Source organism: Medicago sativa, chromosome 6, assembly GCF_051527215.1.
Source record: "Medicago sativa cultivar Bolivia chromosome 6, Bolivia_mono, whole genome shotgun sequence".
Taxonomy (NCBI): Eukaryota; Viridiplantae; Streptophyta; class Magnoliopsida; order Fabales; family Fabaceae; genus Medicago; species Medicago sativa.
In genome coordinates, this window is record NC_140754.1 from 4,335,035 (window position 1) to 4,358,737 (window position 23,703).

Genomic DNA, 23,703 nt, shown 5'->3' on the forward strand with positions numbered 1-23,703 from the left:
TTTGAAAATAGTTAGTTGTATTTAAATGGTTAATAAGTTCTTAATAAGTTTCTCTTAAAGACAAATTATTTAGGAGAACCTAAATTTGATTCTTGGGATAAGCAATTCTTGACAAGACTTAACTCATCTTCAGTCAATTTTTAGATTATCAGAGCCCCTTCTCCGAAGAGTCGAAGGGTTTACGAAACAAACAAAAAAATTAAGTAAATGGACTTTGTAAGTAAATAAACTTTGTTGTATTTAAAGATCAAGTAAATGGGGCTTGAAACATTTCAATTATAACTTCAAAATAGTTTGTTGTACTTGAGATTAAGTAAATAGACCTGTATATGAAAAGTTATGGTTGGGAGGGGAAAAACACATTGTATGCTCCACAAGTTTTTCGAGAGATATTTGTCGGTGCTATGTGAAATTGTAAATTTCGTACCAATATCATGATAACAAAAAATAGGCTTGTATTTAAATATTGAGATGTGTTAGTTGAACAATCATTTGATTGACAACTTACGTGACAACCATAGATTTACAAATAAAAAATAGATATTAACACGAAAACCAAAACAATAGAGAGATAACATAAATACATAATATGAGTAAATGATCGTATAAATATCTTATCTCTTAAATATTTAACCAACTTGACACACAAAATAACTATAGGACAACAAGGTCGTTGTCATTGACCTTTGGGGCATTTTCCTTCACTCAGTTTATTTATGTTACAAGAAAGGTTGACGTGCCCTACAACATATTCCTTCGTAATTTCTTTGTTATTGTTATATGCTTTTATGACCATTTCCTACACATTTCCATTGAGCTTCCTTTGTTTCTTCCTAAGAGACTTTTCACTCACTATTTATATAACACACACTTCATCACAATTCACAACCTTCTACTTCTTCAACTTTCTTCTTCTGTCTACTCTTCTAGCACAATGGTCCAATCTCAACTGTACGTGAATTCCTCCATCTCATATTTCTTTTGTTTTATTTTATTTGTTGTGTTTTATTTACTTGAACATGAAAAATATTTATGTGTTTTTTGTTTCTTACTAAAGATTTTTTTTAATGTCTTTTTTGTTTCTACAAATATAGTAAATTTTACCTTTAATGCATGAAAGTTTGCTGTGATTTAGAACTTGCAATATAGGAAATTTTTAATGGTTCTTGAGACTAAAATTAATATCAATGTTTGAAAAACCGGACTAAATGTCGACACGATGAGACTTCTAAGTCATATTTCAATCAGTTCAACCAGGATAGAATCAAATGACAAATAAATAAATAAACAAATAATGAAAAACCGCCAATTTAATATGGTTCAACCAGACCGCAAAACAATCGAGACCAACCAACCAGCAAATTGACATATTCATTTCAACCCGATTTTAAAGTATTGTTTAATATGTATATTGAGGACTACAATAACATGAAGAGATATTACATAGGGTAGAGTTAATTTTTTAACTAATATTGATTAGCTTGTGTTGAATTAATTTGTGTCCTTTTTGTGTTGTTATAGATTTAGCAGTGGAATAGAGGTTGCAACATTTGTGACAAGTTCCGGTCTTCTTCGAAAATTATGGAATGTGAGTGATGCAAACATTGTTTCAAATGTTGTTGGTAATGGACTGTCTTGGAAGGTTTATAAAGAACAAGATACTGATGTAACAATTGTAGCATTTGAGACCATACCATCAAATTCTGTCAATCTTCAATATGAATTGGTTTCATCTACTGAACTCAAGGAGAAGAATTTCCTTCATTTTCAGTTTTTGAGTACTAAAGCAAATCCACTTTTTCATCTTAACAATGCAGCAGTTTCATTCTTCTTTGAAAATCATCAGAGGCTTGAACAGTTGAAGTCTGAGGTACAATTTTTCCTTGTCATTATTCTAACTCTTTATTGACTTTCCTATGAAAAAGTGATAACATAGTCGCACTTATAGCTTATTTACTCTTATTTTATGATGATAAAGCACATGTGCAAGAGTTTAGTGTCAGAAGGTAAGTAAAGTTTGACCAAAGATTGTTTCCGCGTGATTGTGTTTGAGGTCTTCTGAACAATTCGTCCTTAACTGGAACTCTTTAACCACTCGAGTCCATTCACTAGCTTATTGAAACATTTTACAATTTATATGAAAATATTCTTTTGCTTGTAGAATATATCGACATTTTCTTAGCTTATAGAGACATGATAAGTGCTTAACTAAACTGTTTATAAACCTTAATTTGATCAAACATAATAACATCTTAATGCAGGTTAATAGCTCACCTAACTTGCTAATCACTGGACTTGCTCTTGGAGGATCAATTGCTTCACTCTTCACTTTATTACTATTAGATGGCTTTGATTCAAAAAAGAAAAAACCTCTCTGCATTACCTTTGGTTCTCCACTAGTTGGTGACAAAGGATTGCAAAAATCCATATCACATAGTTCTTCATGGAATTCTTGTTTTCTTCATGTTGTCTCTAGCAATGATCCACTTCCCAGGAAGTTCATCACAGATCATACTAGTTCTTACGTGCCCTTCGGAACATTTCTCGTGTGTTATGATACATATTCTACTTGTTTTGAGAATCCTGATTCTGTTTTAGCAGTTCTTGAGACCTCGATCCATGACCAAAGTCAAGTGTTTGGTTCGATAGAGTATGGAAATATTGTTGAAAGACTCCATCGCAAAGCAATTTGCAAGGACACCGCAAATCAGGTTCAAGGCATGAATTATTCTGATTCACTACAGGCATGTATCGGCTTGCAATTGTTCGCGCTAGGATTGTCACCACATATGCAGGTAGCTTAATATATCTTAGCAATGTTTTAAATTATGGTTTTGATCGCGCTTGATATTGTGAATAATTGTAGTCAAATAAAGTTTCAATTGTAGTTGCGTTGCAGTCACATTGAGACATAAAAAACATGATATCATGACCCAAATTGTGGTGGTTGACCTTTTCTTCAAATCACGTCTCTTACTACTCTGGACTTAAATATGACCAAGAGAAGTATATGTATTCTGGTCCAAATGCGGACCAAATCCATGTACTTTTTTGTTTATATTTGAGTCTTGAGAAAATAGTTCTTTAATTTACTTGCATATTAAGCAAACCTTATTAGAATTATTTGTGAGTAATTAGGCAGCTAGTATTTTTTATAGATGCAACTTTTATTGATCTCTTTCACTAAAATTGATTTTTCAGCCGCAACAACATGACATTGATATCATTACTTTAGTAAAAATGTTGGAGTCCCTAGAGAAAAAATTAATTTTTCAGAAAAGGGAAAAAATGGATCAATCCAAAAAATTGAATATAGTGAAGAAAGACATGGCTCAACTTGAATGGTACAAGAAGGCTTCGAAAAATAGAAACATAGGGTACTATGATAGCTATAAGAAAATGTACTCAACAAGTGACCAAGATGTTAGTAGTTACCGAAAAAACCTCACAAACTATTGGAAAGAAATGGTCCAAGAATCATTGATGAAGCCTCAGAAAGAAGGAGCGTCGCTTCGTACTCGTTGGCTCTACGGCGGAACAACTTATCGGAGAATGGTTGAACCATTAGACATTGCTCATTATTATCTCAATGAATACCATGTCAATGGTGGTAAAGACTATGTGACAACAGCAAGATCTAGTCACTACAAACAATTGGAGGATTGGCTTGCAGAAGCAGCAGCAACAACAACTGGCTCAAATGTTACTAAAGATAAAGTGGAATCAATTTTAACTCTAGATTCTTGCTTTTGGGCACATGTTGAAGAGGCTCTTATTTCATGCAAAAAATTGTATGAAAAATCTAGGGACATTGAAAAGGATGAGGCAACAAGAAAATTGGTTGAATTTGAGAATTATGTGTATGGATTACTCAAGGAATATGCAGTGTCACCAGAGATTTTCCTTGGTGAAAGTAGCTACATGGCATGGTGGAGTCAATATAAGAAAATTAAGGGGGCTTCATATAGTTCAAAACTCACATATTTTATGAGCAATGCTCATAATTATAATGTGGAATATGTTGGAGGAACTTATAAGTTTGATTGAAGAATTGTCACTATCCTTGTGGTTTAGCTATGTATAATAATAAATGAAACTTCTATCACCTTATGTGGAAATATTGTAACTTTTCATTGATTAGTGTGATTTAAGATTGAATATTGTAAGAATGGTCTCCACTTTCTCTATAATTGTTTTCGTCAAGAGATTATTTTCACCCTGTAAAAATTTATTCTTTACACCCTTTCTTCACTACTCAAAACTATAAAAAATTTAGGCTAAAATGCACTTTTGGCCCCCTAAGTTTGGCCCCGTAACAATTTTGGCCCCCTATTAAAAAAAATCACTTTTCAGCCCCCCAACTTTACCCCCTTTTGCAACTCGGTAGCCCCCTCCTATTATTGAATTAAATTTAAATGGAAAAGAATTATAGGAATAATTAATAGCCTTAGGATTAAATCAGTGGTCAAGATTAAAAGGTTCAATAAGTGTTATTGTGTTCCTTGGATCTAATAAACCCCATTTCTTATTCTCCTCTTCCCCCCCCCCCCCCCCCCCCCCCCACAAAGCAATTGCAGATTTCCAGTTTCTAAGTCAAATCCACCACCACCACCATTGGCTGCAATTTTCTGAAAGCATGATGACAACCACAACCATCATGCGATTTGGAACTTTTATCCAATCCTCTGTTTCGAGTTTCTAACAACATTAATCACAAAGTATATCTCCGGCGTTTCCGGCATGGTTGTCGAAAAAATTGCTCCGACTGTGAAGTTGCAGCATCTGCATCTAAACAGATTCTTTGGAATAGAATTGATGCTGCATCAAAAGTTCTTCAATCTTCATCTTCAACAATTCACGGTTCAAACACCTCAAACCGAAAGCCAAGTCGGTTTTATTAAACCGGTTCAAGTGTCAACAACAACAAATATAGAAACAGAACATAACACTACCGATGCTACGGTTGTTTCCGGTTCCAACGTCGCCGCCGAGTCGCCGCCGACAAACTCAGACGTAGAAGATGCTGAGGTTGAAACCGTTGCAAAAGGTGATGATTCTGTGGAACAGAGGAACGAGGAGTGTGTGGAAGAAATGGTTGAAGAAAGCTTAATGGAGAAGTTGGTTTCTGTGAAGGAAGATGAAGAGAAGAGTGAAGAAGAATGGGAATGGGAAGGAATAGAGAGGAGTGAGGTGGAGAAAGAACTCTCACGTGCCAATCCTTTACATATTTTCTTTTTTCATTTTTTTATTCATTTTTTGGATTGGATTGATATGAAAAGATGAAGATGAAGAAATGAACTAGGATTTGGGTTTTTTCTCCACAACGTTTCAGAAGTTGCTGGTGTTGTTGTTCTTTTGGAGAAAGAAAGAGAAAATGAAATAGTAATGAATGGAGGAGGGGAAATTAGCTAAGAGAGGGAGCATGTGAGGACTTTTAATCTTGACCACTGATTTTTAATCATAAGGCTAATAATTATTTTAATTTGTTTTTTTTAAATTTTAAATTACACAGTTGACTTTGACCGGGTCAAAATTGAAGGGGGCCACCGAGTTGCAAAGAGGGGTGAAGTTGGGGGGCTGGAAAGTGTTTTTTTTTAATAGGGGGCCAAAATTGCTACGGGGCCAAACTTAGGGGGCCAAAAGTGCATTTTAGCCAAAAATTTATCATCAAAATTGTTTCTTTAGGTTCAGCTCGTCTGCTCGAAACACATAATTCAAAAATCTTAATTTTTTTATCAAAAAAAAAAAAAAAACACTCTTGACCTTTTACTTTTTCTTTTAAAAAGAAAAATATTTAATTAAAATAAAAAAGCACATTAAAAAATATGAATTAAAAGACAGATACAAATACAAAGTCTATACATGAATAAATATGCAAATAAATAAATAAAACTAAACACACAGCAAGCTACAAAGAACCAAAAACAATAATACAAAAAAGCAGACTAAAACTAGTACATGTGATTCCACACGCACACATGCATGCACAAACACGTGCGTGCACATATATACATATAATCGAGCTAACTTATGAAGCAACCAAGATAAAATATATAGTTCAATTCATTTAGTTAACAAATTAAATATTCAGATCAAGTTCAACTCATTTGGTTTATCAACTAAGTTTAATGATTTAACTGTCGAGTCGAATTTCAAACTTTAATCGAGTTGGCTCAGTACATTGCTGGTCCTACTACCAACACATTCCTTTCGCTCTTCTATAAATAAGGTAGCTAGCCATATTATGATCACCTCTCTCGTAACAAACACATGCTAAGGTAAGGTATACTTATGATATGCTTAGCAGGGCCAACCCTATGCAACAAGGCCCTTTGCATAAGGCTTCAAACTTGTAAAAGTATATAAAAATAGTAAGTCTTCTACCTACAAACAAAATCCCTCACTAAATGTTGATTGTCCGTAGGTAAAAGTTTGACATACAACAATTTTGTTGTCAAGTAGTAATTATGCATTGTCTGTAGGTGAATGTCTATGTGTATGTACGTGAAATTCATGCTTATATTATGGCTCATATATTTAGGGATTAATTTTTAATACTTAAATAGAGCATCACATTTGATTGGGCCGACCCTTACTAAGTAACTTATTCATTTACTCGTATGATGAATTTTGGCGCATGTAGCTTTGAACATGGGTTTATGGCCCCTTCTGAGAGCATTGATAACTACGACACTAAGACTCACCACAATTACAATTTTTGGACGTGGTTGTTGTTTGCACATTAATCTTTTTCATTGTTGCGGGTGTGTTGGTGATAGTGTTCTGCCCAAACATTTACAAGTGGTGCCTCCCGTTAAAACCGCAAGAGGAAGAGGGGAAACACCGGTTGTAGCTCAAGTGGTGCAAGTGCCACCGCAAGCGGAGGAGCACTAGGACAGTGTAGAGGTTGATTTCATGAAGGGATCACGTCTCGAAAGGAAAAATCAAGTGGCTCCAAAGTTGTTCCGCTACAAATATCTCCACTGATGTTCCCCTTTGTCTTATCCGCTGATAATCTCCATTTTGAGAATATCGAGTTGAGAGCTCTTGTTGTTCAGGGTTCATATTTGGAAAGATTAGTAGTGTTGTGTTGGCTTAATTAAAATTGAAATATTTAAGCAAAACATAAGTAAAATATATACCACTCGCCTTCAGAAGGATCAACAGTAGCATTTTGATCACTTTTTACGCTAACCAAACAACAAAAGATCATGCATATAAAGACGGTTGAAGGATACATGGTAAATAATCGAGCTAACTTGCGAAGCACCCAAGCTAAAATATATAGTTCGATTCATTTAGTTAATAAAGGAAAAATGTAACGGAAATGTGGAAGAACATAGTGGAGAGAAGAGTGACGAGGAGTAACAGAGGAAGAAGGTTGAGTGAAGCAGCAATGTCTAGAAGCTTCCAAACGGTGGGAGAGTGATGGTTCCAAAACAAATGAGAGACTAAACTGTGGGCGAGGTTGACGGAAGGGAGAGTGACGGCGGAGGAACGGGGTATGGAGGTGATTTGCGACGCCCATACGTTAGGATAGGTGTTGTTCATCAAAGCTGAGTTGGTTTGGCGAAGAATCGCGTCCCATAGGAAACGATCGTCGCCGGCGATGGTTTGGGCGGGAACATCATAGCCATCAAACAAAACAAGAGAAATGTGAGAGAGTGAGAGCATTCAGAGGTGAATGAAAATGCATGGGGTGTTTGTAACGAATACCTCATGATATTTTTTAATGGTCTTAAATGGTAAATTAATGCATTGAAAATTGAACTATTTGACTTTTTGAAATATTCGTTATAATTATTCTCTGTAATTTTTATATTGAGAAAATATTAATGATTTTCTCATTTACATTTTTAAAAAGTTATTTATCTTTATATTAGTAATTAAACAATTATCCATCTATCGTACACTTTCACATTAAAAAACAATTGTAAACATAACTCAAATAAATTTACCATTGAACATACAATATGATTTGTGATCTCTACTAACTTTATAGAAATGTTGATCATCTTCCTTAATTCCTAAAATGCGTGCGCGCACACAAAAAATCACTAATCTATCTTAATTCTTAAAATGCATACACGCACGCGCGCGCGCTCACACTCGCATGGTGAAATCGGTATAATGAAGCTTCATATAGTTCAAAACTCACATATTTTATGAGCAATATGTTTAAGGAACTTATAAATTTAATTGCATAATTGTCACCATCCTTGTAGTTTAGCTATGTATAATAAATGAAACTACTTTCACCTAGGTAGAACTATTGTAACTCTTCATTGATGATTGTGATTTAAATAAATATGATCCTTCAAGATTGAATATTGTAAGAATGGTCTCCACTTTCTCCATAAAATATCTATATAATTTTTACAATTTTCACTTCATTAATTATTATAAAATTTCCTTTTTTTAGCATCCTTAATCAGTGCCCCGGAGGTACCGGTTAGCATTTCCCTTTTTTAAAATTAACAAAATATGGATAAGTTGTTTTCAGCTTATTAGAAATCATGCTAATCAGAACACGGATTTTTTTTTTAGAAATCATGCTAATCAGAACACGGAAAAAAAAATATTTGAAAAGAACACTTTTTCCATTTTTGACAAGTATAGTACATAATTTCTAAGATTATATTTACTTTTATAATTGCTTAACAAGTATCCTGCCTCAATGACATTCGGTAACATTTACCTTCAAAAATAAAATTGATTCTACACCTTCAAGTAAAAAAATTGATTCTAACTTAAGGAAAATATAAATAATTGCAAAAAAAAAAAAAAGCTAGTTATAAATGCGCTTAACAAGCCAGGAACAACTTTTTTTACAAGTACTTTAAGTAAATTTTAACAAGCCAAACTCAAGTATTTTTCACCTTAGCTCGACTGTTTACACCCCCAATTCTAGAGTATTTGAGATTTAGATTCTCTCCATTGAAAATTCTAAGTTTTCTCCATTTTCAATCTCCACCATTAAAATACACCAATCATTTTTTTTTTGTACTTTAATTCTCACCTTCTCTCTCATGATTGATGATTGAGATTACACTTAAAATTCTTTGTAATTTAATTCTTGCCTTCTCAATCATGTTTAATGATTGAGATTTCACTTAAAAAAACTTGAGAGAATTTAAACAAGTATTTATATATAAAATTTAAACGTAAACAAACGAATTAGTCTAAAGTCTAATATCGTATCGAAACGATGACCAACAATCATGGAACAAGTTGGAACGACCAAACAAGTCATAACCAACCCTAACAATGTCCTAATTAAAATTGATCGGGCCATTTTGAAGACCCTACTCCATCTCTAAACTCAATAATTTACGGGTCAACTTAAGAAAAAAAATATTTACTTGTTGAGACAATTCTTTTGCTCAAATTTTTGTGTGGAACAAGACAAGTTGGTTGCAACTTGAAACTAATGTCTAAAGGAGTCTTTGGGTTGGATTGAGTCTCGCACACTCCTAAAAAAATTTGTTGTAGATAGACAAGATGGTAAAGTCATCATAAACACACACACACACACAAAGTGAAGGTACCGAGGTTCGAACCCCGGTCACGACTTCCAGATTAAGAATTTCGATATTTTTGTCAGTTGAGTTAGGACTTATGAGACTCCTAAATTTAATATACTTAAAAGAATAATTTCAATAAAGGAATTTTTATGAGAAAGGGAGAAATTTTGTAGCATTGAGGGAGGTGTGAAAACAACCTCCCTTTTCTTTAGTTTCTACACAATTTCAATTTTCAAACAGCACTAGACCAAAATGGCCCATATCCAACTTCTTATTAAAGACAAAGTAATTCTATAAAAAATGACCCTATGTCCAATATTGTCTTAATTCTTAAAGAGCAATGATATTCTAACAACCAAAAATCAACAACTTTTGTGACAACCACCAATTTTCAAAGGAAAAGTAGATAGTGGCACGGAAACCAAAGCAATAGAGAGAGAAAGTAAAAAGATAATGTGAGTATGAGAGATAAAGTTGTCACATATGTTGTCACAAAATGGTTGTTAGAATATCATTTCTCATTCTTAAACCATTCAACCTCTTTCCCAAGTACTTTTACTATTAAAAAAGTAGACAGCACGCTTGGTTGACTTCACCTATTACTACCCTTCTTAGAGCATCTCCAATGGGGGGTCCTTACTTAACAAGGACCACTCCCCGTTAAGGACCCTCTATTGGAGGAAGAAAAATTGAGTCACCGTTAAGGAACAGACAACTATATAAGGGCCCTCTCTCTCCTGGATAACTAACGGGTCCCATGTTTAAAAAAGTAATAAAATATGTACTACTTGGTCCCACTTGCATAAAGAAGTAATAAAATGTGTATTACTTGGTTCCACTTGCAAAAATAAGTAATAAATAAATTATTTTTGTTTAATATGTAAAGATAGTGGGACATATTTAAGTATTTTTCATTAGAGTCCTTGTTAGTGTATTGCCATTGAAGTCATTGAGTCCTTAATATGTACTTTTATTAAAAAATTATAAATAAGTGATGTGTCTCGTGGGGTCCATTTAAAAAGTCTTTGTTAGGGAACTACCATTGTGGATGCTCTTAGCAATTGCACTTGCAAGTTGCAATGACATCAATTTTCCAAAGACTATATGGTAGTTGACTCATATTACATAGTTGACCCAGTCACGTATTACATGACATAGTTGACTCAGTCACGTTTGCCAATGCACAATTTTAAACTTAAATATTTTTAATAAGATATTAGAAAAAAAAATATAAAAATTTGATATTTTGAAAATATTCATCGAGACGAATCCAACAACATCTTATATGATACTCCCTCTGTTTCAAAATGAGTGTCGTTTTAGATGTTTACACACATATTAAGAAATGCAATGATTAGGAGAAAGATAATGATTATTTTACCAAATTATCCTTATTAACTATTGGTTAGTTTTAAAAGTAATACTTTGGAAGTAGTGTACAGAGTATTAATTGGAGGGTACAATTGAAAAGAAAAAGTTATTCTTGCATTGAAAACTGAAAGCGACACTCATTTTGAAACAATTTTTTTTGGCTAAAGCGACACTCATTTTGAAACGGAGGGAGTATATTTTTTCTTTATATATTAACAAAAAAATAGAGTCAAAGCATGTTTAGTAAACAGTAGACACTTTCAATTTAGGTCATTTAAAATGGGACGGAGGGAGGACTTCTTTTATTTTTTTTTTGGGAAAAAAGACTATACTTCTTGTCTTCCATTGACCATATAATATACCATCCCAAAATTCCAATGACTCGCTTCCATCACATAACATAAGCTTCTATACTATAGTTCAAATTTAATCTTCCTAGCACCATGGCACAACCTAAACTGTATGTAATAATTGAATATTAAACCATTATTATTCATTACTGATTTATATTGCATGATCCTTTTATTCTGTTTATTTTATTTAGTTAATTTGTATTTGGATTATTTTTGCAGATTTAGCAGTGGAATTGAGCATGCATCATTTGTGACAAGCTATCAAATCCTTAAAAAAACATGGAATGTTATCTCATCTGAACACATAGTTACAATTTGTGGTGTTGGATTGTGTTGGAAAGTTTACAAAGAACAGAGTCCTGATTTGACTATTATAGCCTTTGAAGCTACCACAGATTCTTCCAATCTTCAAAGTGATTTGGTTTCATCTTCTGATCTTAATAGGAAGAATTTTCATCAGTTTGACTTTTTATGCTCCAAGAAGAATCCTTCTTTCTCTCTTAATAACACTGCTGTTTCACTCTTTTGTGATAATTTTCAGAAGCTTGATGAGTTGAAATCTAAGGTATTTACCGTTTTTTTTTTTTTAGCTTTTGATTCTAATTTTGATCTGCAAATTTTGTGATTGTTGTGTACAATGGTTAAGGATTCATGGTTAACAACACTCTTTTTTAATGAGAAATGATATTTGTATGTTTATTTTTTGACAACTTTTGGACAATTTTCTCTTTCATACTCACATAATGTTCTTTTTCTCTCCCCATTGTTTTTGACCAATAAGAAGAAAGAAAAACAAGGTTGTCATAAAAGTTGTCTTCAAATGGATGTACCTATATCACTACTCCTTTTTAATTGAGTTGTTTAACTTTCCAATTAGTCTTAATCACCAAAATATCAAATTTCTTAGCTTTGCAATTTCGAAAAATAGAAAGCAAAATGTAAAGGGAGTTAGATTCTATAGAGGGCTATCTTAACACTTTTGAGGTCATGTTCTAATTTTAAAAATTGGACCCCTAATTAAAGGAAAGTGTTGTTGGATCCTAGAAATTACTTGAAGATATTATATTTTTACCAAATGAAACACAAAAAAACTCAAAATTTGTTCCTCAAAATATTGAGACCCTGAGTTGTTCCTGATTCTATCGAGGCCATGTGACACAGTACGGAAGCGTAGGGTTAGCAAGCGCTAAACCTAGATAGAAAGAACAAGCTTGCAAGCGACAAACTTGTGAAAATAATGGAACACCACTTACAAAGTTACTTTTAACTAGATCAGAAGATGTGGAATTAAATCCTATTGATGCAGAAATAATGCTAATATTACCAATTTGAATTGTTCTGCACCTGCTATGAACTTGTGGAGAAGGACCAAAGCACTTAGTTCTGATCGTAAGAAAGAGCTCAACAGTATCAGGTGGTTTTGGAGGCGGGTAGAACCTTGGTGACAGTGATGGCATCGTGGCTGCCAAACCAATACAGAGAAACTGGCTATTTTCCATTCCATCATGAGTCAAATCATGGACCTGAATCCCCTTTGAGAATCCACTTGATACATGAGTGATTTGTGCCAAATTGTATATAAGATATCGACACAAAGCAACAGAAGCATGCTTACAAACTTTTGCACAACTACTATTTGAGAGTTTAAGATTCTTAAAACGTTTTCGAATCTTCTCATTAGTTGTTTGAAGAGTATCCAGTTGTCCATTTATCTCCAACAATGCAATATGGTCATGCAGATACCCATACATGATACTCTCAGATATACCAGGGCCCCCAATTTCATGCAAGCTACATATTTTTGGCCATAAGCTTCCTTGCTCCATAAATAAAGCAAACATTCTCCCCAACACATTGTCAAAACTACTCACTGGAACAGAAGTAGTAGTCTGAGAATGACGCATGGTTGAAATCATAGATTTTAAATACTTTATGATAGCCACTGGTACAAAATCTTCAATGCATAATGAAAAATCAGTAGTGGTGATCTCCTTCATGATATAGGATTTCCCCGTCGTCGTCGAGAGCCATGGATCTGGAGGTTTTGGTGCTGGCGCCGGAACACACAATTTTGCAATATCACTGCTAGAAATTACCGACGGTTTTGGCTTTGTAGGTAGACTCCGTGACTGAAAACCAACAGATGCAGCTGAAATTTCAGCAACGGCTTGAAGTTGTTGGTCTTCCTTGGTATATCGAATTTCTTCTAATGTTAAATTCTGTTTGAATGTCTGATAGAGACCATCATTCAATTGACCCTCAAACTTTTGTTCAACGCCGTTACCTGAATTCTCACCAAACTGATCCATATAAGAATTAGTTTCTTTCTTTGACGTGACTATGTCAAGTCTAGGTGGTGGATAGTAGGTACCGTGTATATTCCAGGGATCCTGATTGCTAAAAAGTGAGTTTGAAGAATCCTGCACATGTCCAAACCCAACAGGTTTAGAAATTGAAGACAAAATTGCATCATTCTTCTGATGGTTTCCATTCTTCGATTGAGGATTTGTTCCAGGACTTCCCAAAACAGGCGACTGTGAAACCTGATTGTACTCCACTGGCCTAGATTTATTACCATATGAACCTGAAATCACAATCTCCGGCATAGTAACTACTCGACACTGAACAGGAAGAGTGCCTTCTTTTGCATCATTTAAATTTAAATTTTGAACATTCAGCTTCTCTTCAATACTAACAACAAGTTCGATGACTGAATGTTCTTCGACCGGTTCCACAGACGTCGGAAACGCTTTGGTCGTTCGAGCAACGTCGATCTCCTCTTTCAACGTCGTAAGAATTCTTACAATATATGTAATCAAAACAGAATGTCTAGCAATATCTTTAATCGGCTTACGTGAGTTATCTGCTATTCTGGAAGCATGTCTCAAAAGGTCGGTTAAGGAGTAATCTTTGTTGTAACAAAACGGACAACAATATATCGAATCAGAGATTTTAAACTTGTAGTAATCATCTGTCAACTTGTTGTAATATCTACGCTCATAATATTCCAAATCATATTCATTGGCATATTTTGATTTTCAGTATGTAACAATAATATGTTTGTTATTATGAACCCTAAGAACCGGAATTAGTTCTCCTCCTCTGTTCGGATTGTTTATGTTGTTGTTGTTGTTGTTGTTGTTGTTGTAAACCTTAGTTGTCCACACCGCCATCTGATTTAACAGAGCTTTGATGTCCGTGGTAAGAGTCGCGGTTATGCCGTCAAACTCTGCCCTCGTCATCAGTTGATCTCCCATGTCTGATCCGTTACGAAAAGAACAGGAGAAACCTGCTCTGATACCAACCGACGCAGTATGGAAGCGTAGGGTTAGCAAGCGCTAAACCTAGATAGAAAAGAACAAGTTTGCAAGCGACAAACTTGTGAAAATAGGGTTGCAAGCCACAAATCTATCAAAATAAGGGTTTCCGAAATCCACCAGAATTGAGAGAAAATCTCGAATAATTTTATTGAATCAAAAAAAGTGTGCCTCTTAGGCTACATATGTTCTGCTTATATAGTGAAAGAAATAACAAACTCGTGGGCCGAAATAAAATACAACAAAATATTAATAGAAAGTTCTAGATAATTACTTAGATTTGGCTAAATAATAAATAGTACTAAATTACTGATAAAACCCTCCTGCATCACCATGTGATCTTTGGTCAGAAAGCAAAGAGTAAAGGGATTTGGATTCTCTTTAGTCGTTTGATCGTTTGTCTGATCTTAATCTAATGGATACCAACCAATACACTAACTGCGTGAGTGCAACGATATCTCAAATACAACGAATCCATTTCATTTGTTATGCATATGAGTAATAATGATGGAATTTGTATGTTGCTATTTTCATTTTTCATATCTAATTCCTATTGGAATACTAGTAAGTTATCGTGGAAAGTTGGAAAGAATAAACACCTTGGTAAGAACCATGGGCAGAGCCATCACCCGGTGACCCCGGACATTCGTTCGAGTTCAATTGATACTTTCTTTATATTTGACTCAACCCAATAGTCCATTAACCCACTTAAAAAAATTTGGGCAAACTTAATTAATTAATCTTACAAAGAAAAGATCTTAATATTGTGCTTGCCATGAAATTAATTAATGTCGTCAAAGCTCAGTTGGCCACATTGAGAGATAGTCGTCAAAGCAATGAAGATTATCGAGTCTAAATTGCGCAACAAGATCAACAATGTGTGGTTCAATGACTTGATGATGTGTTACACCGAGCGGGAGATATTCAAGTCACTTGATGATGTTGATATTATTCGAACATTCACTGGAAAGGGCATTTACCTCCTCATTTCATCTCTCTTATTTCAAATTGTACTTTTGTTGGGAAAAAAAGGACGAACCTCTTTTATTTTGATTTATGACTATTTATATATATTATGTCACATGTGAATTTGTGATAAAATTTTTGCCCAGGCTCTATCAAATTTTTGGTTCCGTCACTGGTAAGAACTAGTGTTAGTATTACTTAAAAATGTCTCACATTAAAGAGACATACTACCTAGTAAGTGTTTATATAATTGGGGTGACCTCCAAGTGTGTGCACTTGGGGTACCCACTTTTATGAACGGGTGAGCGCTTATAAAATATATATATTTCACTCGCGCGAGGCCGCCATCCGGCCGGGTTTAGGCATGGGTCAAAAAGAAATATATTTTGTCACTTGAAAATGTTAAATTAATTTTGTTAATTTAATCATTAAATCCGAAAGCGCTTTTTGTAACAAATAAATTTGTTACGATCCGATCCAACAGAGTATCCGGAAGGTTCCGTATATATCCACACGCACAAAAACAAATGATTCCTTCTTCCCACCATATAAGGTGGTATAATCGAACGATTAAACCATATTTGAGGCTGTTATTTCTCGAACGATTACTTACGGTGCAATACGTAGTCAAACAAGTGAAATGAGTTGTTTTATTCTGGAGGCGGCGCAATTGTTAGTCTATCTTGCACAAACTTGGGTAGTGCTGCGAAATATCTTTGGTAGTGATTTCGATTTTGTTAAAAGGTAGTTTTCTGAACTTGAAAAACAATAGTTCCTTTTGGAGAAACGAGCTATTTGAAATTTGTATATTTATATGATAGTGTGTAGGATAAAAATATGGAAAGGGGTTACTTGGAATTACCTAGATTAACTTGTGGAAGCTTATTTACTGATGAGTGATGACATAAAAATAAGAGAGCTTATATGGAAACACCTTACCACATGTCCATAAGTTGTTTTCAACTTATTTCCATAATCTTTCCAAGTCCGCTTAGGAAAACAACTTATATCTTATATGTAAAAATTGACTTTATTTTTATTTTTATTGTTAAAAGTGCTAAATTAAGTTGTTTATCCAAACACAGTCATCTTATAACAATTATAGACTAAATTTTTTCTTAAAGATATTGTAGTCATATGCATATTCCTAGCTTCTAGGCATATATTGTTCTTCATATCTAAATCATTTATGCAACAATCTTAATGCAGATTTTAGGTGCAAGTCCAGTAACTCCATTGATTGTTACTGGAAAAGGCCTTGGAGGATCAATAGCTTCACTCTTCACAATATCACTATTAGACAACATTGGTTCAACAAAGAATCGACCACTATGCATCACATTTGGTTCACCTCTTGTTGGTGACAGGAAGTTGCAACAAACCATATCACATAGTTCTAATTGGAATTCTTGCTTTATTCATGTTGTTTCTTGCAATGATCCACTTCCTAGGCGATTCATCACAAACTACATGCCTTTCGGAACCTTTCTCTTTTGTTCTGATTCAGGTTCTACTTGTTTTGAGAATCCTGATTCTAATTTGGAAATAATAGTGACATTAAGCAAAATGCATGGACAAAATCAAGGATTTAAAAAAATAAAAAAAATTCAAGAATTCGAATCAGCTGAGTATGGGAATTTAATAGAAGAACTCGGATGTAAAACGATTGTCAAGGATTCTTCTCTGCTGGCAGGAGACAGGAACAATTCGGATTCACTTGTAATTGGTATCAGTTTGCAGTTGCAGAGAACACTGGGATTGACATCACAGGTATGTGAATATCTTCTATCTTTTTCTTTAACAGTTAGAATCATTTAATTAAACCACATTTGGTTGGTTTAGATCAGATTCTAGTAGTTATTGGAGCTTGTTAATTATAAGACCCTGTAAGTTATTTCTATAACAAAAGTTAAAATAATGTCGAACTGTTTTCGTATGAGTTATATGAGATGTTTTCGTAGACTATCTGGGAGAGCTTATGAAAACTATTTGAAAATAGCGTATGAACATGCCAAGTGTTTATATTAGTAGATACAACAACAACAGCCAAAGCTTTATCCCACTAAGTGGGGATAAACTAATCCAAACAGACTTCAAAATTGGTTTATGATTCGTCGCTTAAGTGTTGAAATTAATTTAATAATTCATCAAAAACAATACAGATGGAGAGAAGACAAGTATTGTCGTGTAGCGGTGACTAATTTAGTTCTTCCTCAACTAGTACCTTTAGAGCATCCACAATGGAGACATCCATTTTTGCGTACTTAAATGGGTCACACTTGTACATATCACTCATGTATAATTTTTTAATAGTAGTACATAATAACAACTCAATCCCTCAAATCAAACATCTCACACAAATTTCTTAAAAGAGACTCAATAATCAACTATCAATAACTTTATATCATTACATGTCAATTTTTTAATATTAAAAAGGTGTGGGTCCCTCTTAAGAATGAGGGTCTTAAGTGAGACCACGGGTCTTATAAGACCCCAAAAAAGTTCCTCTCTAATGGGGGCACCTAATAGGTACCGAGTCTTAAAAGGTTAAAACCCTTCCATTGGAGATGGTCTTATGCCTCAAGTTCTCTTCAGATGGAGAGAAGACAGGGTACTATCGTGTACGTGTATTGGGAAACATAGCTCTTATTATTCTGTTAATTGGTTATCGAGACATCCACTCATATTGAGTCCATCAATTAATTAAATATTTAATGGAAGATACTAACTTGTGCCCTAAGGGCATAGTTTTAAAAACAGGCTCGGACCGGCCGGTTGAACCGGTCCGACCGGGAACCGGACGGTATGCCGGTTCAAACCATGAATGTGATCGGTCATGTAATTAACCCGGCACAAACCGGTAAGACTCGTTAAAAACCGGTGACTCGGCCGGTTTTTTAGCTATCCCGGTTTAATATTTTTTGTACGTTTTCTATCATAATTAGTAATTTATTATGTTCATTATGAGCGATTATTAGTAGTTAATGTTGGCAATAAATGCGTAATTACCTTGGAACATCTGCATTGACTTTTAATTTTTGTAGAAAAATCAGAAATTGAAGGTTCAAGGTTTCGAACCATGGGCATAAAAGTGAATCACTAAAAAATTAACTACTAGCTGCTTGTTTGCTTATATGTTACTCCCTCCATTTCAAAATACATGTTCAATTTTTTCAATGTACACTATTCACTTGACTTACTTTGACCATACTTTTTAACTAATGTATAAATACAAATATTAGTATGTAAGATGTTGTTTGATTTGTCTCGACAAATATTTTCAAAATAATAAATTTTTATAATTTTTTACTTTAGATAATTAAAGATATTAACGGTCAAAATTGTGCATTGGAATATGTGAAGTGGTTGACTTGGACATGTATTTTTAAACGGAGTGATTACTATATTTCATCTTCATTTTGTCTGTGCAAATAACACATCGTTTTTTTTTTTTAAAAGAGCACATCATTTTTAAATGTCATATTTACACAATATTTTTTTAGAAAATCTACCTGTTTTTTTTCTACCTGTTATATTAATATTAATAGATAGATATGCAAAACAAAATTTATTTTTTGTCAACAAAATATAGCAACACCCTTTAAAAAAGTATAGCTATACAAATATTACATGTTAGTTTTTTTAGTTTTTAATTTGTCAAATCATCGTTTCAATCCGATCTAATCTGTATCTATAAATTTGAAGATCGGGTCATGAAACCAAGTTATTCGATTTAATCTGATTCAGTCATGTGGTTCAACCAATGACTCAGTGGTTCGACCATTAACTCATTGACCCAGTACCCTGCCGAGTCGATGACCGAGCCGAGTTTTAAAACTATGCCTAAGGGCACAAGATAAGATTCTAAAAATAGATTTAAAAAATAAACGTTGCATTGAAAAGATAAGTTTTTAAGCTTTTAAGATTATGAATGCACAATTTTCAAGATTAAATTTCTACATTTAATTTCTTATCTTATGCCCTAAGGGCACAAGTTAACAAGACTCATATTTAACTAATTATCCAATTAAAAATCGAATAGTCTCATTATTTAATTTGATCACTAATCAATTAAGACTCACAATTGATAAATAACTAATATAATTGTTATTACGATATTTTTTCACATAATAATATTAGAATATAATTAAATAATACTCCCTCTGGTCTTATTATAAGAAAAAGTTGGGTCAACAAAAGTCGATATATTTGAACTGAATTTTTAACCAAATACATAAACTTTTGTTGACCAAATTTTCTTTTATAAATAGGACCGAAGAGAGTAAAATATTCTAACATTAAGTCCTAACAAGATTATAAATGGTTCTTGACCGCATTTCTAAAATTGACTCTGGATGCAGCAAGAGCATGACATTGATATCAATGCTTTAGAAACAAAGATAAAAAGACAAGAACAAGTTTTTATCCTTCAAAAGAAGACATCATTTGATCCATCCAAGAAACTGAATGAAATGAAGCGACATATGGCGCTGCTTGAATGGTACAAACAGAAAACAAAAAATCTTCACATAGGGTACTATGACAGCTACAAAAACATGAACGAACTATTTGATCATGATGTTGTTGTATTTCATAGAATACTCACAAATTATTGGGAAAAGATAGTTGAAGAGGTTGAAATGAAGCCTCAAAGAGAAGGTGCGGCGTTTCGCACTCGATGGCTCTTCGGTGGAACTACTTACAGAAGAATTGTTGAACCATTAGCTATTGCTCAATACTATAAAGAAGGTGGTAAAGATTATGTGAATAAAAAAAGATCCAAACACTTCAAATATTTGGAGGAATGGTTGGAGGAAGAGTCAAGAAATGCCAAAAATGAGTTAAATAGTACAAGTAGGAAAAATATGGAAATGATTTTGACTATAGATTCTTGCTTTTGGGCACATGTTGAAGAGGCTATACTTGCATGCAAAGAGTTGAAGGTTGTGAAAGACAAAGAAGAGGTATTGAATAAATTAGTTGAATTTGAGGACTATGTTTATGGTTTGCTTAAGGATTATGCTTTGTCTCCTGAGATCTTCGTGAGGCAAAGTAGCTATATGAGTTGGTGGAATAACTATAAACATGTTAAGGGATCTTCATACACTTCAAAACTAGTTAACTTCATGAACGATGATGGAAAGATTACGCAGTATGGTTTGGGAGCTTATAATTTCCCCTGAAGCATATGGTTCTAACATCTAAGTCTCAGTTGCCTCACATTGCGGACTTTGTTTGATATTGCCACAATTTTGGTTGCGATATTGTTGCAGATGTCTTTAGTGTGTTTGGATGGGGGAATGTTTTGAAGAAATTCAAATACTTTGAGGTGAATTTCATTGTTTAGATAATAATTTGAAGAATTTTCAAAATGATGAAAATTTATGAAGTATTTTGTTCAAGTTAAATTTGGAGAATTTCAAATGACACCTAAAACTTAAGAATTTCAAAATTTTGCATTTTCAATTTATTCAAATAATTATTCAAATTTTGCATTTTAGTCCCCAAATTTTCCAAAATTTTCAATTTGACCCCAATAGATTTTCAAAAAATTGCAAATTGACCCCTCAAATTTTTGAAATTTACAAATTGACCCATAATTAATTATCAAATTTGGCCCAAAAAAGTAAAATTTATAAAAATTGCCCTAAAATTAGGGGTGTTCGTGGGTTGGGTCAATCCAGAAAATTCGGTCAAACCCACCCAAAAAAATGGGTTGGGTTGGGTAATTAGGTGGGTATGGTTTGTAAAAATGTAATACCCATAAAAATAAATGGGTTTCGGGTAAAACCAGACTCAAACCCAAAAAACCCACTTATCCAATAATGTTAATATTTTTTATCATTATTTTCATAGGGTAGAATAAAGTTATATTTCCAAAACATATACATTGTACCCTATATATTGAAAATCAAAACATACAAGAGTTACATATTAATATGTTGCACTTTTTGGTTATTTTATAATGGAGTTTATTATTTGATATTCTATGATACATAAAATTATAGTAAAATAAGTTAAACATTTTTTTTAAGAAAATTAAAAAGTAGAGTACTATTTTAAATCAAAATTATGAGGAGTTGTCATTTAGTCATTTAATATTAAAAAAATAGAAAAATAAGTTGGGTAACCCATTACCCAATCCAACCCAACCCAAAAATTATTGGGTTTGCCCAAACCCACCCAATAGTATAACGGGTGGTTATTTTACCTCATCCAAACTGGAGTACCTTATTTGGTTTGGTTTTGGATTTGGCCAAACCCAAACCCACCCACGAACACCCCTACCTAAAATGATGACAATGAATTTTTTTATTATTTTATTCAAACAAAAGTATTGAGAAATGAAAGTCATTTAATTGAATCATTTAAATTGCCTAGAATTCTAAATTCTTTAAAATTTCTCAATTACCTCATCCAAACACACTCGAGTGTGTTTGGATGGAGGAATGTTTTGAGGTAATGTAATGTTGAGGGAATTTAAATACTTTGATATGAATTCCATTGTTTAAATGATAATTTAAATAATTTTCAAAATCATGGAAATTCATGAAGTATTTTGTTGAAGTTAAAATTCGAGAATTTCAAATGACACATAAAAGTTAAGAATTTCAAATTTCTTCATTGTTATAAATTTCCAAATTTTGTATTTTGGTCCTCAAATTTATCAAATCGACCCCAATAAATTTTAAAAAATTGTAAATTGACCCCTCAAATTTTACAAGAATTATAATTTGACCCATAATTTTTTTTTGAAATTTACAAATTGACCCCTAATTTCAATTTTCAAATTTGGCCTAAAAAAATTAAAATTTATAAAAGTTATCCAAAAATGATGACAAAGAAATTTTTTATTACTCATTCCAAACAAGAATAGTTAAAAATGAAGGCAATTCAATTGAATCATTTGAATTTCCAAAAATTCTAAATTCTTTAAAATTTCTCAATTACTTCATCCAAACATACTCTTATATGCTAAGGTTGTAATTCTAGTTGCCTCACATACTAATGATTTTTTTTTCTATTTGATAATATCGATCTACAATACGTTCCTGTGAACTTTTTTCTTTTTCTATTTGATAATATTGATCTACAATAGGTTCCCGTAAACTTAGGTCAGTTGACAGGGACATTGCATAATATATGTAGATGTTGGGGTTCGAACCCTGAACGCCCCATCATAAGTGGCATGTTTGGTGGCAAATCCTCCACTCTACACCCTCATGTGGCATGTTTTGTCAAAAAAAAAAGTCAAATCCTCCATTTTATCAGGTTTGTAACCCACCAAAAATTAATGATATTTTTTTTTTACGTTAAAAATTAAGAATTAAAATAACAAATGATGAGTGAAATAAGATTAGAAATAAGTTAAACTTATCCCTTCATGTTGACATACCAAACAACACATTGAGTTAGGATAGGATCTTCAAATCATATCATGTATCCTTATCATGTACATCAAACGAACTCTTAAGATTTTTGCCAAAAGTGTGATGTTTCTCTCACTTGTATGATTGTTCAAGATCCGGTGTGATGATCCATTTGACCCCTATGACCCAACAAGGTGATCATAGGAACCAGAATATTCTTGAAAAGCTACCTTCGAGGTGAAAGAAAATAAAAATTTGATGAGCTTGAAGCCAAACTGGTATCATTCTGGGGATCTACATTCCAATGCCCATGTAACATTGACATATACATATATTACCATTGTTTCATAGAGCCGCCTATTATCTATACTATCTATACTATAAATATATAGAGGGTGGATATTTTGACTCCAAAAGTAAGTGTAATAATTTACTCCAAATCTTGACCTTTAATTTCAATATTGATTAATGGCTTAGATTAATTGATATGGTAGGCTTTAATTTCATTTTCTATTGCAGTCAACACTTATCACTGCAAAATAACAAAACAATAAATGTCTTTTAATTGATTGATTTTTTTTTTGGTTCTTCTCCCATTGCTTTTTTTGTTTTCACGCTAAAAAAATTCCTTCAAAAATATGTGCAATTTTTATTCCAAGGAAAGGATATTTCTATTCCTTAAAAAAAATATTCACTCATTCTATATAATTAAAGTAATTCAAGATTTTAAAATTTTAATAACACGATGGTAAAATAAGCACCATCGTGTTAAATAAAAAATTTGGTACTTACTTTTTCATTA

The 23,703-nt window shown here is 33.1% G+C and overlaps 2 protein-coding genes across 2 annotated transcripts; both read left to right on the plus strand.

Moving 5' to 3' along the window:
* Positions 1 to 884: 884 nt before the first annotated feature.
* Positions 885 to 4,169, plus strand: LOC146912186 (senescence-associated carboxylesterase 101-like). The gene is made up of 4 exons (XM_085719720.1): positions 885 to 951; positions 1,522 to 1,870; positions 2,262 to 2,795; positions 3,202 to 4,169. The coding sequence occupies exons 1-4, from the start codon at positions 935 to 937 to the stop codon at positions 4,045 to 4,047; spliced, it is 1,746 nt and encodes a 581-aa protein (XP_085575846.1). The 5' UTR covers positions 885 to 934; the 3' UTR covers positions 4,048 to 4,169.
* Positions 4,170 to 11,222: 7,053 nt separating this feature from the next.
* LOC146912187 (senescence-associated carboxylesterase 101-like) lies at positions 11,223 to 20,983 on the plus strand. The gene is made up of 4 exons (XM_085719724.1): positions 11,223 to 11,355; positions 11,468 to 11,813; positions 16,741 to 17,301; positions 19,893 to 20,983. Exons 1-4 carry the CDS (start codon positions 11,339 to 11,341, stop codon positions 20,712 to 20,714), a joined length of 1,746 nt encoding a protein of 581 aa, XP_085575850.1. The 5' UTR covers positions 11,223 to 11,338; the 3' UTR covers positions 20,715 to 20,983.
* The last annotated feature ends 2,720 nt before the right edge of the window (positions 20,984 to 23,703 follow it).

What these genes read in the sequence shown, in the direction of transcription:
- LOC146912186 (XM_085719720.1), top strand. An exon ending in TTGAACAGTTGAAGTCTGAG is followed by an intron (nt 1,871 to 2,261) that starts GTACAATTTTTC and finishes ATCTTAATGCAG; the next exon opens with GTTAATAGCTCACCTAACTT. An exon ending in GATTGTCACCACATATGCAG is followed by an intron (nt 2,796 to 3,201) that starts GTAGCTTAATAT and finishes TTGATTTTTCAG; the next exon opens with CCGCAACAACATGACATTGA.
- LOC146912187 (XM_085719724.1), top strand. An exon ending in TTGATGAGTTGAAATCTAAG is followed by an intron (nt 11,814 to 16,740) that starts GTATTTACCGTT and finishes ATCTTAATGCAG; the next exon opens with ATTTTAGGTGCAAGTCCAGT. An exon ending in CACTGGGATTGACATCACAG is followed by an intron (nt 17,302 to 19,892) that starts GTATGTGAATAT and finishes CTCTGGATGCAG; the next exon opens with CAAGAGCATGACATTGATAT.